At 43.7% G+C, this 22690-nt stretch overlaps 2 protein-coding genes across 6 annotated transcripts in view; both read left to right on the top strand.

The window, feature by feature from the left end:
• Nucleotides 1-11090, top strand: part of ITCH (itchy E3 ubiquitin protein ligase) — a 66622-nt gene extending 55532 nt beyond the window's left edge. For all 4 annotated transcript variants that reach the window (XM_061442061.1, XM_061442060.1, XM_061442062.1 and 1 more), the window contains 7 exons: nucleotides 759-892; nucleotides 3448-3588; nucleotides 5338-5458; nucleotides 6196-6300; nucleotides 6514-6610; nucleotides 6979-7051; nucleotides 7653-11090. In XM_061442061.1, coding sequence (XP_061298045.1) covers nucleotides 759-892; nucleotides 3448-3588; nucleotides 5338-5458; nucleotides 6196-6300; nucleotides 6514-6610; nucleotides 6979-7051; nucleotides 7653-7752 — 771 coding nt within the window. In that variant the 3' untranslated portion in view covers nucleotides 7753-11090. The remainder of the gene's footprint in view (nucleotides 1-758; nucleotides 893-3447; nucleotides 3589-5337; nucleotides 5459-6195; nucleotides 6301-6513; nucleotides 6611-6978; nucleotides 7052-7652) is intronic.
• A 3123-nt stretch (nucleotides 11091-14213) lies between these two features.
• DYNLRB1 (dynein light chain roadblock-type 1) lies at nucleotides 14214-19231 on the top strand. 2 transcript variants are annotated; one of them, XM_061441339.1, is made up of 4 exons: nucleotides 14214-14288; nucleotides 15392-15467; nucleotides 17003-17170; nucleotides 18719-19231. In XM_061441339.1, the coding sequence occupies exons 1-4, from the start codon at nucleotides 14286-14288 to the stop codon at nucleotides 18760-18762; spliced, it is 291 nt and encodes a 96-aa protein (XP_061297323.1). In that variant the 5' UTR covers nucleotides 14214-14285; the 3' UTR covers nucleotides 18763-19231. The 2 variants fall into 2 exon arrangements, with proteins under 2 accessions (XP_061297323.1, XP_061297322.1); XM_061441338.1 differs by having other exon boundaries at nucleotides 17003-17176.
• Nucleotides 19232-22690: the final 3459 nt, after the last annotated feature.

The raw sequence follows: 22690 nt of genomic DNA, 5'->3' as shown, positions 1-22690 counted from the left end.
TCAGATACTGGAAGGCTGCTATGAGGTCTCCACGCAGCCTTCTCTTCTCCAGGCTGAACAGCCCCAACTTTCTCAGCCTGTCTTCATACGGGAGGTGCTCCAGTCCCCTGATCATCTTCGTGGCCTCCTCTGGACTTGTTCCAACAGTTCCATGACCTTCTTATGCTGAGGACACCAGAACTGCACACAATACTGCAAGTGAGGTCTCACAAGAGCAGAGCAGAGGGGCAGGATCACCTCCTTTGACCTGCTGGTCACGCTCCTTTTGATGCAGCCCAGGATACGGTTGCTTTCTGGGCTGCGAGCGCACACTGAAGCTGGCTCATGTTCATTTTCTCATCGACCAACACCCCCAAGTCCTTCTCCTTGGGCTGCTCTGAATCTCTTCTCTGCCCAGCCTGTAGCTGTGCCTGGGATTGCCCCAACCCAGGTGTAGGACCTTGCACTTTGCACTGCTGAACTTCATGAGGTTGGCATTGGCCTACCTCTCAGGCGTGTCAGGGTCCATCTGGATCCCATCCCTTCCCTCAAGCATATCATCAGATGAATAATTCATTCATTTTTTAGTTGAAACTATAACCAGGTGTTTGTTTATAACTGCTGTTGGTATAAGTTAATTCAGTATATTAGCAGTCTTGATGTTCAAGGTTATTTTAATTCTTTGGCTGTCAGATATCACTGGTGCATAGTACAGAATGTTGTCGTATTAAATATTAAATCACCCTTTGCATTATTTTTTCTGTTTTCATGTTCTTCAGGCTTTGTTCCATGGGAAATTCATTGACACTGGTTTCTCTCTGCCGTTCTATAAACGTATCCTAAACAAGCCAGTAGGACTCAAGGATTTAGAATCTGTTGACCCAGAGTTTTACAACTCTCTCATCTGGGTAAAGTGAGTTTGACTTGATTTTGTTCTTGAAATAGCAATATAATGGGTTTTATTTTCACTTATGCCAGGAAGTAGGTGTTAAATTTATTATCACTGGGAAGTGTATCAATTGCAGAGCAGTACTGGAGTTTTCCTGTAATTTTAAATGCACAGATAACTTGATAATGCAAACCCCTTTTTGGTTCATTGAATAATCTGCACAGCCTCTTGCATTCTATTTTTGCTGGTTTAAAATAAACCTAGCTAGACATTCTACCAATGTGGCAGTCTTGAACGCTGTTACAAATAAAATGGCCTGAGCAAATTCCACTGAAACTTACCAGGTAACTGATGAAATCAGCAAAAATCCATTCAGTGTTTCTCTGTAGTACCTGCGTGAGTTAGAAAAGAGAAAAGTTTAGCGTACAATAATATGAGGTGAGCAACTGTAGTTATTCTTCCATGTACGCATTGTCAGTCATCTGTCCCCTCTACATTCATACTGTTTGGAGTCCTCGTTTTCCACTGCTTTGCAGATTCCTCTCCAGAGACCAGCAAGCATAAAGGATCTGGAGTTTTTAGACCATCATTATTTTGGAATTACCTGTTAAAAATATTTTCAGAAATAATTTTTAAAACCCCTTAGGTCTAAAGCATTGTCATTCTGTACTGATTAGATAATAGCAGCACTCAAGGGTGTTGTAGTCCATGGTTGATGTGCACCATCTGTTTCAATAACAAAGGTGATTTTCCTGTCCTAGCAGTTAAAAAAAAAAAAAAAAAGACAAAAAGACAAATTCAGTTAAAAATTATTTGCTTCTGCTATAGTAAAAACAATTTAGCAGAAAAAAAATTGACTGGAGAGAGAAACCATTTTACTTAAGATTCATACAAAGCCAGAATAGTTTTAAAGATGCTTTGAGAAATTTCTAAAAGCTGTGGGGATAGACTGGTGTTAGAAGTGCAGAAATAAACACAAAAGACAGGAATATTACCTCCTGTAATGGTGAATCATGGAAGCTGTAATGGTGAATCATGGAAGCATTCTCTTGAATGAAGGAAGGGGATGGTGGAAGCAGCTTTACAGGATGTTTATAAATTGAGAGAGGGATTTTGAGTTGGTTTTCCAACAGCAGCATGTTCTGTACTCAATGTATGTGCTGCTAAAAGGTGTAATGAGTTAAAATTCCATTAGGAAAACTTTAAGTAGTTGCTATTTGAATAAAGATGCCACAAAAATGATGCATGCAGTTAAAGGTATGAATATTCCGGAGAAAATCTTTCAGACCTCTGATGGGTGCACATTGACCTCAAGGCAGAGAGACCCAAACTTCACGTTTAGTGCTGCTGAGCCAGCTTAGCTGTAATTGCTGATGAAGATGGTCTCTAAGGAAATGGCTGCAAATTTGTAGGGGAAAAAAGTCACGTCTGTCAGGGCAGACATAATTTTGTTACTCACCAAAAAGCAAATTTTGGCACTTGCCAGGATGCTTTCAGTACTTGTGAATGTGTGGCACTTCTCCTATTAGGTGGCTCTTTGTCTTGTTCCCACAACTTTGAAAATGTCACAGATTGGCTGAATCTGGAAGAGGACCTCTAGAGATCACCTAGTCAAACTTGTCTGCTCAGACTGAGCTAGAGCAGGTAGCTTTCATTTTAAAAGGAAGGGATGATTTTATTTCATCATCCATCCGTCTGAAGCCTGCCTTCCACATCTGAGATGTCCTGCAATAGCATGTGTTTTGGAAAGATCAAGTTCAGAAGCACTGTTGCATCACGGAGCTAGATAAACCACAGCAGTGTTCTCAACATTTCTGTGTTGTGGTTGAGGACAAATATCTTGATTTTTGCACTGCATTTTGGGGGGAAATGGTCATCAAAGCCTCTGCATATGCAAGTGATTCTTCACTTTACAGAAGCATCCATCAACATATAGTGTTGTACCTGCTATTCTCCTGGTTATTCACACCTATAAAGAGAACAGTTTATTTGAGCAATGTTTGTTGGCTACAGATTCCTTCTATGTGAAAATTTCAAAGAATTCCTCTTTAGCAGAAGTATTTGTACTTAGTTAACCTGGGAGCTTTGAACATTTCAGTATATGCTTACAAGATTGTCTCATATATAATACCTACTGGAGTTGAAGGTAATTCAGTAAACATTTAACTAAATCCTGGTTGCTTCTTACTGCTATTATCTGACAAAGTGACAGCTGCTGTTTAACACTGTCCTTACATTACCTGTTAGAAGAAGCAGTCATTCAATGAAACATGCAAAAATGTCATTACTTTAAAAGTTTCTGTATTCCATAAATGTTCCACAGATGCTAGGAGGTGGCTTGTCAGCCTTGTGATGGGTAAGTTTAAGGGTACAGCTGATGAAAAATTTCTGATCTATTTATGCATGTTAGTACAGTGAGTCAGTACTGCTTGCAAAACCATAATGATTGTGTAAGTAATGTTTCCTTATCCTGATTATCTAGCTCCAAACTTTTTTTCTTAAGGTTCTTCATACCCATCTCCTCTACTGAATACAAGGTCTTGACACAGTTATTAAAAAATCATATTTTTTCCTAACAGAGAGAATGATATTGAAGAATGTGGCTTGGAAATGTTTTTCTCAGTTGATAAAGAAATTCTGGGTGAAATCAAAAGCCATGATTTGAAGCCAAATGGTAGCAACATTCTGGTCACAGAAGAAAACAAAGAAGAATACATTAGGTAAGAATACAAGAAGATTTTTAAAATACTCTCATCTTAGTCATTTCTTTCTTTACTTCTAGCAAGACAAGATAGTCAAAACTCTAATGGGAAGCATTGCTAAAATTCTGTTTCTGAGTAATTGCTGTTGTGGGCAACAAGTGGCCATTGTCTGGATATCATATTTGAAAGAATATTGATAGGAATAAAGTTTCTAAAATCCACTTCTCCCAAAGACTGCAGAAGGTTCACTTTTTTTCCAGGGATATTTAAGTTTAGCAGAACATCACGACAACAAATGTGAATGTCAGATACTTAATGAGACTTGCTTATGTTTAATATTAGAATTATATTGCTTCATAGCCTGCTGATATTCTACCCAGCCTCTTATGTTTTTAAACTTAAGAATCATTTGTGATGATACTTATTTTTTTTAGAGATACTTGATAGGTTTTTTTACTTGCTAGGTTTACGTGAAGAGGTCTTGTAGCATAATTAGGTCTTGGCATTTGTAACAGGGTCACAAGTTCTATTGTCATAAATGATTACGTTTGCAGTGCCAGGATGTGTTAAAGCAGTAAGTTGAGAGGAGCCTGAGTGTGATGAAAGAACAGAAATGTAAACAGTGACCTGCTTTGTCCTGAAATATTCCCTTCTTCCTCAGTGTGCAGCAGTACATAAGCTCTGCTTTAAGGTGTGAACTTCAACATACAAACATGGAGGACGTGTTTGCAAAACAACAAGAAGTCACACATTGCAGGCACAAAACAAACTGAATCACAGTGAACTTTTTTCCTCCCTTCCTTATATTGTGTTCCATGAAGGCTCCGTTCACAGGAAGGGGTGAGGGAGGAGGGAGTGGATTTTGTTTCCATTGCATGAGTAATCTGAAGACATTTCAGTGATTCACAGAAAAGGTAGCAGTTGCAGAACAAGCACCCTGGCATTTTGCAGTTTTTCAAAGTACTAATATTGGGGTAGAAAATAGGGAGGATCTGCAGAAAACCATTCTCTTTGAGTTTTTAAGAACCCAGAGAGAGCACAGATTCCAGTTTCACTCCTGTTTTCCTGTCTTACTCTAAGTCCTGCTTTAAGTCCCCAGAGTTTCTAGGATTGAAATCAGAAAATAGCCATCTCTCCTTTAGACTCCATTTCTTCTGACAGGTTAGGCTTGTATTCAGCATAATATCTGCTTCTCCCTGGGTTCAGGTTCTTCGGGTCTCCTGCCTGCTTTCCACCCTTTTATTAATGGAGAGTGGAGTTTCTGCCACAGAACAAAGTTTCATGATTAACAGAAACAAATTTGGAACTTTCCAAATGGACATAGTCATTTCTTGGTAAGCTAGCAGTCCTACTTAATCCTCTCCAGTGCAACTTGACCTAGTTTTTACCTTTTCATGGATAATGACTTGAGATTTCTCGGGAGAATAGTAGACAAATATAGCTCTGCATCTTTTTCTTTCTTCAGATACCTAGGGACTGCTGTGCTCTCATTAATATAATCAGTGAATAGATGCTGCCTCTTCTTTGAATCTAAAATACTTTCATAGCAGAATGGTTGGAAACATAGGGGTTTAACTTAAAAAACAAAATCACTTGCAGAGAGTAAAGGTAACTAATAAAATTACACAATGCTCTATCCCCAGAACTTTCCAGACTTTCCATATTGTTTTAACTTCCCTCACAGCTCATCTCAAAATAAGCTAACAAAGATGTGGACATGGGTTAGCATGGGCCGCTTAAATCATCTTTCTGTATCTCTTTCTACAGGCTAGTAGCAGAATGGAGACTCTCCCGAGGTGTTGAGGAGCAGACACAAGCTTTCTTTGAAGGCTTCAATGAAATTCTTCCGCAACAGTATCTGCAGTATTTTGATGCTAAAGAACTGGAGGTAAAGGATTGTTTGGCTGTTGCTGCATCCAGGTCATTACACATAAAATACTCCAGTCATTAGGTCTGAAGAGCAGAACTTGCCAAGGCTGACAACACTACTATAAAGGACATGTGAGGGAAACTGGATGGAGTGTATTGGATTAATGTGTTTCCCTTCACTTACCTTTTGCAACCTACTTACGTGTTTCTAAAGGCTAAGATTCTGCCAGTAGACACTTTCTTATAGAGTTGCTTTTGTAATCCTCAGCAATTTGATTTGCCTGTGTTCAGAGAATGAGTAACTTGACAGAAAGGGAGATGAAAAACAGATATACAATAGATGATCACATATAGCTCGGGCCAGGTTTTAGGTGATTTTAATCTCTCAAAATTGCAGTTTCTGAAGCATCTGTTCAATTTAGAAAGATAAAACCTTAAAACCCAAAACAGCCTGTTCCTAACAGAGGACTGTATGGCTGGGCAGTGATAAACTGTTCCTGGCTTGAATGTCTAAATACAATTGTTCCACTTTTCATGATACAGATGCCTTCTGTTTTGTGCCTTCTCCAAACACACGTCATGAGCAGACATCATTCTTTGTTGTAGAAGTTTTGGGGGTAATTAAAATTAAAACCAAGTATATTATCAGTGTAAATGCTTCTAAGTATGGGTGCACTTGATGTTCGGTTTTTCTACATGGGCAGTCACAGAAGGAAGGTCATAACTTGTGTTTATTTCACTTTTTCTGCCCTCAAGGTGCTTCTCTGTGGAATGCAAGAAATTGATTTGAATGACTGGCAGCGACACACCATCTACAGGCACTACACCAGGACCAGCAGGCAGATAGTGTGGTTCTGGCAGGTTTGTAGACTTTGTTTTGTTCTCAGACCTACAGAAGTTGCCTACCACAGAACAGAGTTACTGAAAAATGTCTGTAGTGTGTACACAGAGATGTTGTTACTGCTAATCCAGCCATCTGTAAATCATGTAAATTGCCTGTTGTAGATGGTGATGATGTGAAAATCTGACTATCAAATCTATCCCTAAATGTTAATTTCAATTACTAATTTTCAGTTTGTGAAAGAAATAGATAATGAGAAGAGAATGAGACTCTTGCAGTTTGTTACTGGAACATGCAGATTACCAGTGGGAGGATTTGCTGACCTCATGGGTATGTATAAATAATCCCTCTAATGCATTAGCTGTGTTTTTTAAAAGAACTGATTTGCAAATTTATGGGCACTTTAATGATTTTTATGTTAATGCTATTTTGTAGGCCCTACATATATTTGAGCTGTGATGGAAAAAGAGGTGGAGGGGATGTTTACACCTAGTGTATTGACTTTCAAAGTCACTTCAAATTCATGCATTTCACCACATGCATACTTTGAGCTAGACAGAGTTGTGTAGCAAAGGACAGATGTCTTTTATTGGTGTGAGTAATGGCAATCTTGTGTGTAAGCCCTTAACACTTCAGTTGTAGTATCTTGCCTGCTGATGCAACAGTGGCTAGACCTTGTTTATCTCAATTTGTTACAGGGAGCAACGGACCCCAGAAATTTTGTATTGAAAAAGTTGGCAAGGAAAATTGGTTACCTAGAAGTCATACCTGGTGAGTATGTAACAAACCAAACTATTGCTGCTGTCCTTGTTTTGCTGACAGCAATCTACTCGGAGATTGTAGTAAATGGTGATATACTTCACTGATTAAGGCTGTGTGAGAGCAAACAGCAAGTTATACCAATAAACCAGGTGAACTGTTGAAGAACTGGTAGGGAGCAGATTCCATTGTAGATTTCATGGATTTATGTACTACTGAAAACATACAGTAATAAACAATACTGTCTGAAGAGAGGGGATTGATCTTTAGTAATCACTACACTCTATCTTCATAGTGAAGTAGCCACATTCATGTTCCTCCTGCGTATCAGGTGAGTAAATCCACATGTCAAATGTGAATGATGACTCTAGTTAACCAACGAGGGAAAGTTCATGAAAACCCATCCCTAGCACACTACATTTCTGACTGTTCAGTTCTTGAACTCTAACTTTTGCTCTCAGAAGTACATAAATTTATGTTGGAGTCTGCTTTTCCAAGGATATAAAGCCAGGTATCCATGTACACAGCAAAAAGTTTAATTACTTATATTCATATTGGATTTTTTGTGATGGTTTAATTTTTTTTACTATTTAAGTTTTTTCTTTATTTTCAGTTTCAATCGCTTAGACCTTCCACCCTATAAGAATTATGAGCAGTTGAAGGAAAAGCTGTTGTTTGCAATTGAAGAAACAGAAGGATTTGGGCAAGAATAGCTAAAATTTGCACCTTGAAGAATGTGAACTCAACACAATGTCTGGTCTTCACTTCTTCTGCTTGTTGCACACTTCATTGTAAAGTAGACTTGACTTGGATTTATTTAACAATACTAATGTGTAAGTAAGTGGATGTTATCCTGAGGTTTTATCCACAGTAACTCTGGATTTCTACTGAGCACTTTCAGAAATCAAATGAGCAATCAGATATGGCTACAAATGAATTCTGACCTATGTAGAGGTTTTAATACAGCTTTGGGCTCTGCTTTGGTTTACCATTCATTAATTAGAATGTGTCCTTAACAACTGACAGATTTTTACCAATAGTTTTGTCTTTCCTTTTTAGTAGCATTTTTTGCTACTGATGCACTGGGAAGTTCATTGGTAGCTGCAGTGCTGCAGCAGCATCCTAAGCCTCTTTCAGCAGTGTTGTAGAGCCAGCCTGTCGATGAGCAAATCCATCACTTCAGCCCTTTTTTCTATCTCAAGTGTGACCAGACTGTTTTTTCCCTGCCTGGAGTCTGCTCACATGCCAGCTGGACTCAAGCTGCTGGTTAAGGGGATGTCAAACTGTGGCACAAATCCAGGGCAAAGCTTTGCTTTGGTTTTCTTTTTCCTAATTCTGCTAATTTCAGCAAAACAGCCACCCGCCCAAAGTTGTTGGAACCTTTCTGTGTGCCCTTGGAAGAGTTCTGATCTTTTTTTTCTGTGTAACACATTTAAGTTTTAAATCATTATTAACACTGTGGTACTTCACTTGTTTTGCAAAAGACAAGACCACCTGGGATTGCACTGATTCCATGTAGATTCCTGTTTGCAGACTGATGTTTCTTGTCAACAGTGTTAGTGGATGTTATTGTCAGTGTTATTTACATGTTGCAGTCAGTTGCTCTGAAGGCTCTTGCGTTCTCAGGACGAGGTACCAAACAACTGGAGTCAGAATATGATAGTACTTAGCATTTCTGGTGATGAACTGATGGCTAAGGCTAAGAGGATGAGAAAATTCAGACAGGAATTGCAGATCTTTGAAAAGCTGGAGCATCAGTGAATAGTTCAATAAAGACTGAAACTCACAGTTTTGAGGGAGGTTTCTAAGCTAATTCACTGCTTGTAGCTAGTAACTTCTGTAGGGAGTTCCTATTGAATTAATAACATCTTTTACTTACTTTTAGAATCTGTTAATACTCAGTTCTCTTCTGGTTTACAATAACATTTTGCATTTTACTGCTCCTTTAGACTGAATGCACTTTTTGGGTATGGTCAGCTCCTTCCCTGTGTGAAGGGAGGAAAGCAAACTTCAGTAAGCTGAGCTGGTAGCCATGGTAGGAGATGTGACACTTGAAGCACCATGTAGCACGTACTAAAGTATAATGCAGCTCAAAGCATTGGGCCAGGAGCTGATTTTAAGAGGCTTTTGGATATGGGAGCCAAAACAGGACAGTGGGAAACTGTAAAACTGAACTTCTAGTCTTGAAAAGAGCATTTCTTTCCTCTTGACCCTTCTGTCTAAACTAAAGAGGGAAGAACTGATTCAGGTCTAAGAACCACCAGGGCACTGCAGGTTTTGACTGAGTTTTTTGGGTTGTACAAAGAGATGCTTACTGGAAGGCAGGATTCTCAGCCTGTAGAGTGAGCAGGTCTTTTGTCATGCATATTCTAGGAAAGGCATGGAAAAGGGTTTCTGATGACACAGAAATGACCCTCTCTTACAGTTCCATTGCTGGTAGAACCAATCTGACTTCATGGGTTTACTAGGAGAAAAATCTGCCAACTTCAGAAAGGTTTGATGGATTTCTTAGAGTACACAGCTCACGAGGAGGAAAAAAAAAAGCCTTATAAAATATATTCTGTTTGTATGAATTCTTACAATGAAAGGTAGTTATCTAACATATTTCCAAGAGAGATTAAATTAAGCAAGATAATGCAAGATTAAGCTATGACAAATAGTCTGTGTTCTGCATAATGCTTTATGATTCATGTAGGGAACCTAGAACTATTGTTAATGTATAAATATCACCCAAAAGGCTTTCAGCCCTATATTTTTAAACTGAAGAATAGTTATAATTGAAATAGCCTTAGCCCTAGTTCTATAGGGTGTGGCTGTTGAATATTTTTATGGTTGAAATGTTTAGTTCAGGACAAGGTAAATGCTTGTATATATTTTTGCAGTCCGGGATTCCATGTATTCCATTTTTCTTTAATTTAAATGGCATGTTTCTATGTCTTTTCTGCTGTACTAGGATGGGGGAAAGGGGGCTGGATATCCCAAGCACCAGACAGGATTTTAAAAGATAAAGAAATAAAAAAATAAAGAATCCATTGGGAGGGAGGAAGAGGGGGAAAATAATCTGTGAAACCTGGGGTTGGCCAAAATATACAGAAATTAAAGCAAATATCTCGTGTAAAACTGGTGACATTTCTGAAGTCGGAGGTTAAGATTCCTCAGCCAGTTTGCTCTGTCAGCATTGGGAATGTGAACAAATCTGTTCAGTTTTTACAGCCCGTTGTGTAGAAATAAAAAGGACTTCATATGAGCCGCTGGTGCAGTTCGGCTCTTTATGGGGAGCTGGTGAAAGAAGATGGAGCTGAGCCCAGAGCATCCCGAAGCCCAGATTGCAGGTTGTGAGGAACTGGGCTTCCAAGTAACATTTTCAGCAGATGACTGAATTTGTCTCCCATCCAGCTGATTGAGCAACACAAACTGCATGAAGTCATAGTATGTCACAATGCAGGGTCTGCCAATGCAGGCAATTGCCAATTGATGCCAATTCCTTGACTGTTAAAAATAACTTTTATTTAGAGTTTTCCCTTGGGAGAATGACATGACCAAATGAAATGCTGAGCTGCTGATGGAAGAACTAACAAAGCCTTGTTACTCTGGCCAGCTCAGGAGATGTTAATATACTAATTAAATGCACAGGAAATGCATCATGTCTTCATCTGATCTAGAATGGAAATTGTTTCAATCAAGATGCTGGCATTTAAAAAGAAGGAGGTTTATTATTCTGAGGAAATTAAAACAAAAAAATGGTAAAGTTTGTATGATTTTATTTTCTGCATTTTTATTACATGCTGCACCAGATTTGTAATCTCAGCTCTCTGCTGTATTGGTATTTCCAGCCCTCTTTTTGTGGTGTCTTTTAATTTTCTTCAAGAATCACTGTTTGTGTATATGTGCTCTAGTGAACTCATCTATAAACTGGGATCAGCAGCACTGGATTGTAAAATACTGTACTGAAATTCCTTGTTGAAGTTTCCTTGCATTGTAATTTCAAATACTCAGGTAACTGTAACAGTATCTCAGTAAGTCAAATACTTTTATAAAACTACTTAAAGAGCTGGAGGTCTCATCATTGTTTGTTGTCTGTTACAAAGCATACATGTGCCAAAGAATTGTGTGTGTGCTTTTGTGGGGGTGAGGCGAGAGGCTGCCTCAATCACAACCATGAAATACCAAGCTGGCAGAGACCTCATGGTTCATCTGCTCCAACCTTTATAGGCAAAGCATGAGCTTGATGTGAAGTCCCAAAGCTCTACCCAGCCCAAACTTGGTAGTGTCCAGTTCTGAGGAATCCAGCAATTCTCTGAGGTAACTATTCCAATTGCTGGTTGTTTATGATGGTGGTAACTAATCCTTGAGTGAGGTGGAATCTCCCCAGATGTACCTTGTACCCATCATCCTTCAAGTTATCCACGTCAAACCTTGTAGAAAGGGAGTATGCATTCTCCGTGAGTTATCCCACAGCCCCCTGCACACTGGCAAAAGAGCATGGCAGGGCTGAATTCCACCCCTGGACACCCGCTGCTGGCACCACATCTTGTGCTGCCCTCGCAGCCTTCGCTGTGCGTAGGCTGCAGCTTTTCACACAAGCTCACCCATGCCAGGCCCGCCTGGAGGACGTGGCCACGCAGTCATGTCCTGCTACCGCCTGCATCCCGCAGTTGAGCAGGGCTGAATTCCACCCCCATGGACGCATCCCAACTGCAGCACATCAGCACTGCTCAGCTCGGTCCCAGGCTGATTGTGGCAGGGGGTCCTGGCCCCGTGGAACTGGCCAGCACAGCGTTCAACCAGTTTACTGTCTATTTAAGCACAAGAGTGTATTTCAGTCATCACAAGAGGTAAAGTTAGGATTGCCCCATGTCCCCTATGAAGCTGCAGCCCCTTCACGGCTTGTCCGTGTCCCCTGCTGTGCAGCTGGTCCTGAACTCCGGTGTCACGGAGCTGTGTTGTTGCAGCCCGTGTCCCACCGGCATCTGCCCGTTACCAGTGAGAGGCGCAACACAGACCTTCGCCCCTGCACCCTACACCTGTCCTGCGCTCCCTCTGACCCTTCCTGGACCCCCAAGCCCTCTGCCCTGCTACCAGCCATTTTGTCCCGCTGCCTGCTGTAGTCCCTGGTTCCCTGCTCCACGGTCACCGACTCGGTGCCACCGTGCAGCCCCACGGGAAGACCACCCTGGTCCTGCTGGCAGCACAGCCCAGCTCTTGCCGGAGCGAGCAGGAAAAGACCTGCAAACGCAGAGTAAGGACGCTGGGTGCCAAGGCAGGCGCAGCGCTGGGTCTGTGCCCCGGTCCCGCAGGCAGGGAGCACGGCCGCTCACCCCTGCCCTCTGCTCTGGCAGGTCCTCAAGCCTTTACCGCCCCGCAAGGTGCTGAAGCGCAGCAGGCGCAGGATCCTCCGCCAGCCTGTCAGAGCTGGTTCGTGCTGCTGGACAAGGAGCCCCCGGCGTCCCCAAGGGACCCACTGCCCTGCCCGGGCAGTGAGAGGGGGCCGGGTACCCAGAGCCCCGTCCCACTGCTCTGCTCCGCTGCCCAGGACAGCACCAACGCGCTCTTGTGCTTGCCTTTTGCTTCAGGCTGTTTCAACACGCTAGAGCCGGAGGACGAGGCTGCCAGCAGGCTCCATGTGGGGCTGCAGGAGGAGGAAGAGCACACGGATGTCGACATCTATTTTGAGGAGGAGGAGGAGATGGAGTGAGCAGCGGTAAGGCAGCACGTGCCCCCATCCAGTGCCGGCAGTGAGGGTGGCTCGGGGGCTGCCGCGCTGGGGCTGACCCTGCTGCAGGGACACGGTGCCCGGTGCCACAAGCGCCACCACATCGCTGCCCTGCGCTGCCTCTGGGCCACGCGAGCCGAGCCTCATCGCGTAGAGCCCGGCTCGCAGCCCCAGCCGGGGCTGAGCCCCGCAGCAGACTCACGCTCTCCCCAGCGTGTCCCAGGCTGCGGCAAGCGCAGTGACCATCACAGCCTCACTGAAATGACCTTGTGCTGCTTGCTTCCAGGGACGACCGAGATGGGGGTCTTCAGGGAGCAGGAAGATGGTTTAATAAGAAGAGTTGCTGGTTTTTTGTCAGGAGATTTGTGGGTTTTATAGTTTTTGTTTTGTACTTTTTAGTAGAAGAGTTGTTTTTTGTAGAAGATTTGAAGTTAGTAGAAGAGCTGCACTTAGTAGGTTGCAGTTTAAAGTAAGGTAGTTGTAGTTTGGTGTTAGAAGGTTGTTTTGTGGAGTTTCTGTGGTGGTGTTTGTTGCTCTGTAAGTACATTTCTTGATCTTCTTCTGACCCAAGATCTCTTTGTATTTGCTGCTGAGCACACACAAACAGCGTTGGCAGAAGAGTGGTTTCGACTTGCTCTGGGTTCCTGGGGCTGGAGGGGGCTGGTACTGTTGGCACTGGGTGCTGGGACATCCCAAACGCCCCGCATGGGCTCCCTGCCTTGCCAGAGCGCTCTTTCAGGCTCTCTGTAGCTGCGGGCAAGGGCTGGGCACGGGCGAGGGACCCAAGGTGAGGGTGCGCACACCGACCCCTTGGCAGCCGCAGGTCCCCTGGCCCGGTGCTGCCATCGGGCACGGCTTGTTCCAACGCTGACCAAGGTTTCTTGAGATGCTCCTCAAGCTGCGAGAAACACGGCCATGTACGAGGAATTGTTCATGGAATCACAGTCACCTACACCAGGTTGGAAATGATGCTGAGGATCATGTGGTCAACCTTTCTGTGGAAAGCAGAGCCAGATACAATGTCCCAGAACTTTTTATGTCCAGATCTTAACATGACCATTGCTGGGGACCCGATCCAACCTATTGGATCCAGCCTATTCCAATGGGTGATTTTTCTCTGGTGTAAAAAGTTTTCCTTTTTTTTCCGTCCCCCCAAGAGTAACTTGTGCCCGTTACTCCTCCATGCAGTCACTGTATAAAGGGACTCTTTTTCATAGCCACCCTTTAACTACTGCAATACGGTGACATCTGCCTTGAGCCTTCATGTCCGAAGGCTTCCCTCACGTTCTGGCCACTCCTTGGGGCATCTTTGTGGCCTGTCTCTGGACCCCCTCCTGCCCATCCACATCCTTTCCCTGTAACGAGGACCGAACCGTACCACAGTGCTCCACGTGTGTCAGCCCTCTCCGCCCGCCGCCGTTATGCGAGGGCAGAGCTCACCCGCCTTCACCTCACCAACACCCGCCCTTAGAAGCGCTTCCGGGCCGGGCGCAGGCGCAGCGCGGGGCCGTGACGGGGCGGTGGCGGCTCAAGATGGTGGGTGAGCCCGCGGCCGCGCTGCTCGGGTCGGCGCCGGGCTGAGGAGGGGAGGGCGGGCTCCCTGCGGTGCCGCCGGACGCGCGCCTTCAATGCAGCTCCGGAGAGCGAAACCCCGCGTTCGTGAGGCGGAGATGCGCGGCCCTGGGACCGCCCGGGCCAGTGGGGCTGCCCCGCCCGGCTCGGCGGCTGGGCCGAGCGGGGTCCGTCCGCGTCCGAGGCGCTGCGCGGCTGTGGGCAGCTCCTGGGTCTCTCTCCGGTTTCTCTCAGTCCCCCCCAGTTGGGTTCGGGTTTGGGTTCTGTGCTAGGAACGCGCGGGTGCGGCCCTGTTCGTGTTCAGCGGGTGCTTTCCCGGGAGGTTTGGTTCAGATACCAGGCAGAAGCTCTTCCCTGTGAGGGTGCTGAGGCGCTGGCACAGGGTGCCCAGAGAAGCTGTGGCTGCCCCATCCCTGGCAGTGTTCAAGGCCAGGTTGGACACAGGGGCTTGGAGCAAGCTGCTCTAGTGGAAGGGATTGGAACTAAATGAGCTTTAAGGTGCCTTCCAACCCAGATCACTCTCTGATTCTGTGAGCATCTTGCAGCTATTCCAACACAAATCATAATTATATATATATAAATGGCATTTATTGTTTTTTACCCTTATTTGTGATTGTTCTTAGCATTAATTTGATAAAAGGGAAGGTGGTCTTGCATTCAGAATGTATCTTCTACTTTTCATAAATTCCATATATGTTTTCATACATGATATTTGTTTGACAGGTAAATTGCAGCAGCCTGACTAAGCAAATCTAATCATCTAGTTGCAAGCCTACAGCAAGGAACAGATGTGGGAGGTTGCAGGAGGGTTGGGAAAGATTAGAGGGAGTTCCACGTTTCCCCAGTATTGTAATCACAGAGGAGTGAAGAGCAAAGACGGAAGACAACTGAAAAGACCATGCAGAAAAGGTAGTACCAAAGTGCAGGTGCTTAGCTGCGTAGAACAGTGTAGGTGGTATGTGCCTGATACATCTTTGTGTGGCTTTCAGGCACAGTATTACAAAGCTTTGGTGGAAGGCAAACAGCAGCTGTAATATTCTCTTGATTTGTGCTTTCTCTGTTTGCAGGCTGAGGTGGAAGAAACACTGAAGCGAATTCAGAGCCAAAAGGGAGTGCAGGGAATCATTGTTGTGAACTCGGAAGGTACGATGTCATTCTCGGTTTGCTGAGATACAGCTAGTTCCAGCTGTGCGCTTTTAAGGGCTGCTGATTGTTATACTTGTGTTTAGGTTACATTCTGTCTTTAGTAAAGATATACCTGAAACCAAAAGACAGACAGTAGTTAGGTTACAAGAGAAAACTCAATTCTCATTTCTGCTTTTCTGCAAGTTCACTTTGTTATTTTAGGAAATAAATACATTAAAAAATTTTGCAAAAGCATAGAAATATTTTAGTTATGGCAGTGTCTGAGACTGTTCTGTCAAAGCCTTTATTAGTAGCACTAAAAGAGCTCCTGACATTGCAGTCTTGCTGCTGTGCATGCCCAGAATACTGCTGTTTTGGTGGACTTGAGCCGTCTGATGCTTGTCGCCTCATGGGACTCATGAGTTGAAGAGTCCAACATAGCAGACTCATCCAGAGCACTCTGAATATGCCATGAGCAGCCCAACTTCTTAATATTGTGTGATTATCAGTTTAATTTGAATATTTCCTAGAAATAATCCTTAAAAAAGATGACAGATAGTGAAATCACCATCCCAGGAAGTGTTCACGAACTGTGCAGATGAGGCCCTCAGGGACATGGGTTAGTGGTAGCCTCGGCAGTACTGAGGTGGAGATTGGACTTGAAGATCTCAAAGGTCTTTTCCAACCTAGGTGATCCTATGATTCTGTATATGAATATTCTGAAGATCAGATCATTGCATGCTTGTATGCACGTTGTGTCCCTGCTCACTGCTTTTTCGTGGTCATGAATGATGGATTGTGCTGTCCAGGCTGAAGCTGTGCTTATTTGAACATCCACCTGCAGCAGTTTTTCTGCCATGTCAGAAACTTGGTAGTTGGCTGCTGCACTCTTCTGACATGGGAGCTGAATTTTGGCTGGCTTTTTGTGGGAAAACATGTCTAATGGGTGACAGAAGTGTAAGGGAGGGAAAGCTCTGGCCAGACAGTGGGTCTGCCCTCTTGGCTGGTGCACAAGGACCTTGCAGGACTGCCTCAACTCTTAGGTTAAATGTTGGAGCCTCAGCTTCTTAACAATATGATGCAGCAGGTGATGTCCTCTACAGTCAGTGCTGATGCCAGCCTGGCTTACTTGAAAATCATTTAACTGTGAGGTTCAGGAGCCTTTCTGGTAGGAAAAGAAGTTCCCATTTAGGAGAACAAAATTGAAACATTTTTATTTCTTTTCCCCCCACCCACCCTGAATTTATTTTTGTTACTAGTTATTTATATTTATAAATCTCATAAATAAATGAAAAAGCATCAGTAAAGCACTGGTGGTACTAGAGGTAAATAGTTCTTCTCACTTACACCTGTGGTTCCAGATCTTAGCCTTTCCACATCTTATTTCTGTTCAAGTTCTTCCTTTAAGCCTTTAAAAAAACCACTTCTAATCCCTGGTGTAGGGGCAACATCTGCTAGGATAAATAGCTACCCCAGCTGGACTTGCTGATGCCCAAGGCAGAGTTAGGTCTGGAGTTTTGTCGCTGACCTTTCCTGTCCCCTGTTCCTTGCAGGTATTCCTATCAAAAGTACTATGGACAACTCCACAACAATTCAGTATGCAGGCCTCATGCACAGCTTCATCATGAAAGCGAGGAGCACCGTGCGAGACATCGACCCCCAGAATGACCTCACCTTCCTGAGGATTCGCTCCAAGAAAAATGAGATCATGGTAGCACCAGGTAAAAGTGAGTGGGGACAAAGGAGGCTTCAGGGAATCCAGCAGAATTCTCATGAGGTTGATGCTGTCAGCCTGAGAGAAAAGTTCTGCCTGCTGCTCTGTTCATATTGTGTAATCTCTTCTTTACCAAGAAGCTGTTCTGCTTGCTTCAAGGTTGAAACTTATCATTGACCTAAGTTTGCTTTTTTCGTGTTTGAATGTGGGAAATTTCCTTGTTTCATCTTGATCAAAGTAGAAAGTGTCAGTTTTTGAGAGCATGTTGCAGCTTCTCATGCTTTGTGTCTTTCCTTTACAACACAAGAGTTGTAAAGGAATGTATTTTGAGAGAAGTTTCAGTTCAGCACTGCAGGCTAAGTGATAAAGCAATCCAATAGATCTTTCCAGATCAGAGAAATGTAATAGAGCATATTCTAGCTGTAGAATCATAGAATTGGAATGGTTTGGGTTGGAAAAGACCTTAAAGCTCATCCAGTTCCAACCCCCTGCCATGGGCAGGGACACCTTCCACTAGAGCAGCTTGCTCCAAGCCCTGTCCAACCTGGCCTTGAACACTGCCAGGGATGGGGCAGCCACAGCTTCTCTGGGCACCCTGTGCCAGTGCCTCAGCACCCTCACAGGGAGGAGCTTCTCCTAATGTCCAATCTCAGTCTCCCCTCTGGCAGGTTAAAGCCCTTCCCCCTTGTCCTGTCCCTACAGGCCCTTGTCTAAAGTCCTTCTCCAGGCTTCCTGTATCCCCTTTAGGCACTGGGAGCTGCTCTAAGGTCTCTCTGGAGCCTTCTCTTGTTCAGGCTGAACAAGCCCAGCTCTCTCAGCATTTCTCCAGAGCAGAGCTGCTTCAGCCCTCGCAGCATCTCTGTGGCCTCCTCTGGATTTGCTCGACTCTGAACTCATTTGTGTAGTCAGGAGTTGTACAGTTATATCAGCAGCAACGTTTTTTTTAATCAAATTATAGAATGGGAAGCAATGAGTTCACTAATGTGGCAGGAACTCAGCTTTGCTCTTCCATGCTGCGCTGGCTCTGTTGTGGGCTTGTGCTGATGGGAGGCAGAGGAGGAGACTGCAGTTGCAGTAGGGTGCTCTGTAGGGACTGGCCAGGCAGATGTTAAGGCAGGCTCCGGCTTGTATGCTGAAGCAGGCTTTTTTCATCCTTCATGTGGAAACCAGAGAGGAAGGAGCATTGCTCCAGCAAAAATGTAGCTACTGTCACTGCAGCCCAGCAGCCTGCCTGTGAGATGGAGGAAGTCACCATCTTGCACCACTGATTTTGATTCCATCACTGCATGTGCCAGTTACAGTTACTTCCTAGGCACAAACTGAGTTAAGTTCAATTGCCTTGGGAGCATGCAGTTCTTAAATCTGATGCCTTTTCTCTGTAAGACTCAAAAATAAGTGATCTGACATGCCAGTCCTGTTTTGCTCAGTGAGAATGAATGTCAGAACTTTACAGTTCTCACAGCATACCAGGGAGATACAAAAAATATTGAGTTTTACTGTTGCTGTGAAAAAAATATCAACAATGAAAGAGTAATTTATTTCTTTTTTTCTCCAGATAAAGACTACTTCCTGATTGTCATCCAGAATCCAACTGAATGATTCCACTGACCTGGTCTGTTTTTTCCCTTTGCCCAACTGTTGTTTGTTTTTTTCTTTATTTTTTTTATTTAATGGTAAAGAGTAAAGCATTAGTGTGAACTCTGCTATGTCTGGGAAAACAAAAGTGGATGGTTTTGTTGTTTACAGACAGAAAAAGTGGCTTTTGTTTTTTTTGTATTGCAAATCACTTTGAGGAGTTGGTGAATTAGAATCAGGCAGTAAAAAATGCAACAGATTCTTTTAATAGTTAGCAAGATAATGTAATAAAATTCTAATAATGTTCTAAAAAAGGTGATTCTCTGTATGTTCTTGTGCTTCTGTCACCACTATTCAAGATAGGCTTTGACACTATTACTTCTGAATGACTGTAAATATGAAACTTGCCTGTTCTCTAGTTCTGTCTTACTCTATTGACAAGTTATTTTGACACAAAGTATGACCATATCAAATTAAAAAGTGTCATCATTGACTTCTGTGTTTTCCTTCTGAAGATTTTCATTATGCTCAGGATTGATCGAGGGGTTCTTCAGAACGTAGAACCTTCCTAGGACTATTTTTATTCATCTGTTGCTTTCTTTAAATAACTGTTAGTTGTATATGCACTGTACTCATAATTGCGTTGTATGTTGGAGCATTTTCCTACCACTTTGTTTCAGGCAGAAGTGTTGTGGCTAAGGCCATCAAGACTGCCTGTTAGAGCTCTCCTGCTATCACAGTTCAGTAGCCAATTTGATTTGGTATCATCCTTCACTGTTTTTTTATTGATGGCCATTGAGAAAAAAGGGTCATCTGGTTCCTCCACGATACTAAAGGGGTTATTTTTGTTGCCTCAAAAGAGCTTTGTAATGGCACACAGAGTTCAAGAATTTGTGCAGAATGTCTGCATTCAAGACGTTTGTCGCTTGTGTGTCAGACACAGCTCTGGCTTGTACTGAAGAGTCTTAGTGATGTGCAGAACATTGTAGCCCAGATTCAGAAATGATGCCTGTTGCCTTGCTCTGCATTTTCCTTGTCCAGCCAACTGCTACAGCAGGAGCAGTGCTTGGGGAACTGGATCCTTCCCCAGTCTCACGTGTCCCACAGGGAAGGGAAGGGGTGCCTGCAGGTAGTGCAGCTGCCTCCTCACAGGTCTGGTCCCAGACATCTTGTTGTAAAAATGTTTTACTAGCATGAAAAGGAATTTCTCTGCAGGTGCACATGAGCAGAGAGGCACAGCCTGCAGGCATGACATGTACTGTTCAGTTAAAGAAAGAATCTTGACTGAGTAACTGCAGTTTTCTGTTCTTGTGCTGATGAGGGATCACTCCTGAGCCATGTACCTGTCAGCAGAAGTGTCTAGCTTATGTTTAGCCCTGTTCTTTCAAAATTACAAGCAGTAGTAGGAACATGTGATACTGTCCAGTATTACACTGAGGAATAGACTAAGAATTTATGGGTGATCTCAGCAGGCTGGGGATAGTCCAGGTGACGGGCTGCAATGCAGTTTTGGTGTCTTTAGTACAAATGTCACTTGGACACTTTTCTGGATTTCAGAGCACGAGGTGATGGGGTGGGTATGTGGTGACTCAAACCTTTATGTTCAGCGTTAAATTTTATGTGCATTTTCAGACTTGGGTATTAATTAATAGACCATGTCTATTTTTTTTTAGGTAGGTATGACCAGGAAGCAGAGAAATGCTTTCTGAGATCTCTAAGGTGGCCAGTCCTGCAGCATCAGGGTAGGGTGCTTTATAGAAGTTCAGGTAGCTGAGCTGTCATCCTGCCAAGAAGTGACTGTCATAAACATCCACCTCCTGGACACAGGAAGTTGTGAGAGAACTCACACAGCATGTTTTCAGTGCCCCTGTTATTACTAAGTTTTCGTTTAAGCCATGCCATCAAACCAGTGCATAGGGTCTGAAATCATGCTCTGCGTTTGGAGTAGTCCCTGATACACACCAGCTTATAAAATGCACGTGAGCTGTCGTGACGTAATTGAATGCTGTCTTCTAGTAAATGCCCTCCAGCAAGCTCAAGCCTCTGTATAACAACGGAACAGTGACAAAAGGCAGAAGAAGAATGTGACTTCAGTTGTCTCTATCTTTTGCTGTTCATAGCCGGAGAAATGCTTCCTTGGATGTGGTGACCTGCTCCTGTATTTTGGCTTTCCCTGGTAGGTGGCAGTATTACCCTTTTGAACAGTGAAGAATTTCTTTAGTACCATGAATTCCTTTGGACAGTTCCTTAAGGATAGCTGGCCTACCAGTGGCTTAGTGTCATACCTGACTCTGGGACAGAGTGTTGAGGTGTTTGTTTTTTTTCAACAAAGAAGCTCTAGAACCACAATTGCGCCCTTTTTCTGCATTGTGTTGAGACTATAAACTTGCAGTGATATTACGGAGGTCTTGCTCTGTGATGATTGATTGGGGTTTGGGAGCTGGTTTGGGGGGTTTTATGCTTTATCTTTCAAGGACTGTTAGCAGTCTGACTTGAAATAGGAATTTGAATGACGGGGTCTTGAAGAAAGTGGTTTTGGAGTCTGGAGGAGCTTGTCAAATCCATCTCGTCAGAGCAGGGCCTTGCTTATGCCAGGCTAGTGCTACTTTCACACCAGCATTCAAAGTTAATTCAGTATTTTTCAAAAGGGGAAGGGTAGATGAGACTGAAGAACAACAGCTTCCATATAAATAATTACCATGGAGACAAAGTGGCTTATTTGGAGCATCAGAGAGTCTCAGAGATCTGACTGGAAGCAGTTCCTCTGTATGCAAGTTGGGATTTCGCTGTATGCAAGGAGGATTTCACTTTTCCTGAGGTATCATAAAGAGGGTCAAGAAAGAGATGGGGTGAAGTTTGACTTCTTGTCCTGTTTGCTGAGACTGGGCCTAGTTACTTGTATGGTAAAATTATTGTCTAATTGAGAAAGGGCAGAAAAATAAGCATTATAGTTCTTTTGTCTAACCAGAAATCCTGATGAAGTGGTTCAAAGGAGGACGTGACTAACCTTTGTGATCTGCGCCTTAGTGCTGCTTTGTGTTGTGGTAGGAGACTGGCCTAATTGGAGAAGCCTGTTGGGATGGATTCCTCTCTGAAGGCAGAGGAGGCATCTGCTGCTGAGATGTGGAAACCAATCCCTAATGCGTTAACGAGCTCATGGTTGAGGGGTGGCTCTGAACTGTGAACAGCAGCACTTGAGGCCCAAGGACATGCTCTCTTGTGCTGATACTGCTCTGAGGTAAGGCTCTGGCAGAGGAATGAAGGTGATAACATTCACACTGCCAGAGCTAGGCCTGTAGAAACTCACCTGTGGATCTGAGAGCAGCTCTTTTAAGCTGCTTCAGCTTGTGTTTGCTGCAGCACCCTCCTAAGCAACCCTGTCTGCCGGAGGTGGCGGAGCTCTGTGCAGCACTCCACCAACAGGGTATTTATGTTTGATCTTGTCTAAACACTGTTATGTATAGCTACACCTTTAGGGGATGAAAGTCTGGCATAGATAGTTACACAACATAGGCTCGCCTTATGTTGGTAGAGCTAAAGCAGCTCCTTGAACCAGAATGATGTGTAGGAAAAGCTGTGGTAGCTGGGTTGTGCAGGGGCAGTGAGCCTGAGCATCAGCACCATTTCTGTTGACAAAAATACACTTCCTTTACCAGGACTGCAGGATTCCTTCATGGAGATTTCCCTCCGCTTAGCAAGGTTTCACAAGCACCTAGAGGTACTTATTATCAGTGGTGTTTACCCTGTAGGAATGCTGTCATGTGTCAACCTGGTTGTTGATCACAGGTCATGTTAGGACAGCTTGCTGCTGCTGGGTTGACATGGCTGGTTTCTGCTATCCTCTCAAAACCTTTGACTGATTCAGGTTTTTTTTGATACAAAGTGCACCTCCTTAAATAAGAAGTTTTGCCAACAACAGCAGCAGGAACAGGCAGAAGAGGTATTAGTGTGT

The sequence above is a fragment of the Pezoporus flaviventris genome, unplaced genomic scaffold (genome assembly GCF_033815535.1).
Source record: "Pezoporus flaviventris isolate CSIRO_AGI_PZ_B2104156 unplaced genomic scaffold, CSIRO_AGI_Pfla_v1 ptg000213l, whole genome shotgun sequence".
Classification (NCBI taxonomy): domain Eukaryota; kingdom Metazoa; phylum Chordata; class Aves; order Psittaciformes; family Psittacidae; genus Pezoporus; species Pezoporus flaviventris.
The sequence above is the reverse complement of the archived record's forward strand: the minus strand, read 5'-3'. Positions and strand labels throughout refer to the sequence as shown.

Excerpts from the sequence above, each read along its gene's own strand:
- DYNLRB1 (XM_061441338.1), top strand. Across the intron at positions 15,468-17,002 it reads CATTGTTGTGAACTCGGAAG|GTATTCCTATCAAAAGTACT; the intron begins GTACGATGTCAT and ends TGTTCCTTGCAG. Across the intron at positions 17,177-18,718 it reads CATGGTAGCACCAGGTAAAA|ATAAAGACTACTTCCTGATT; the intron begins GTGAGTGGGGAC and ends TTTTTTCTCCAG.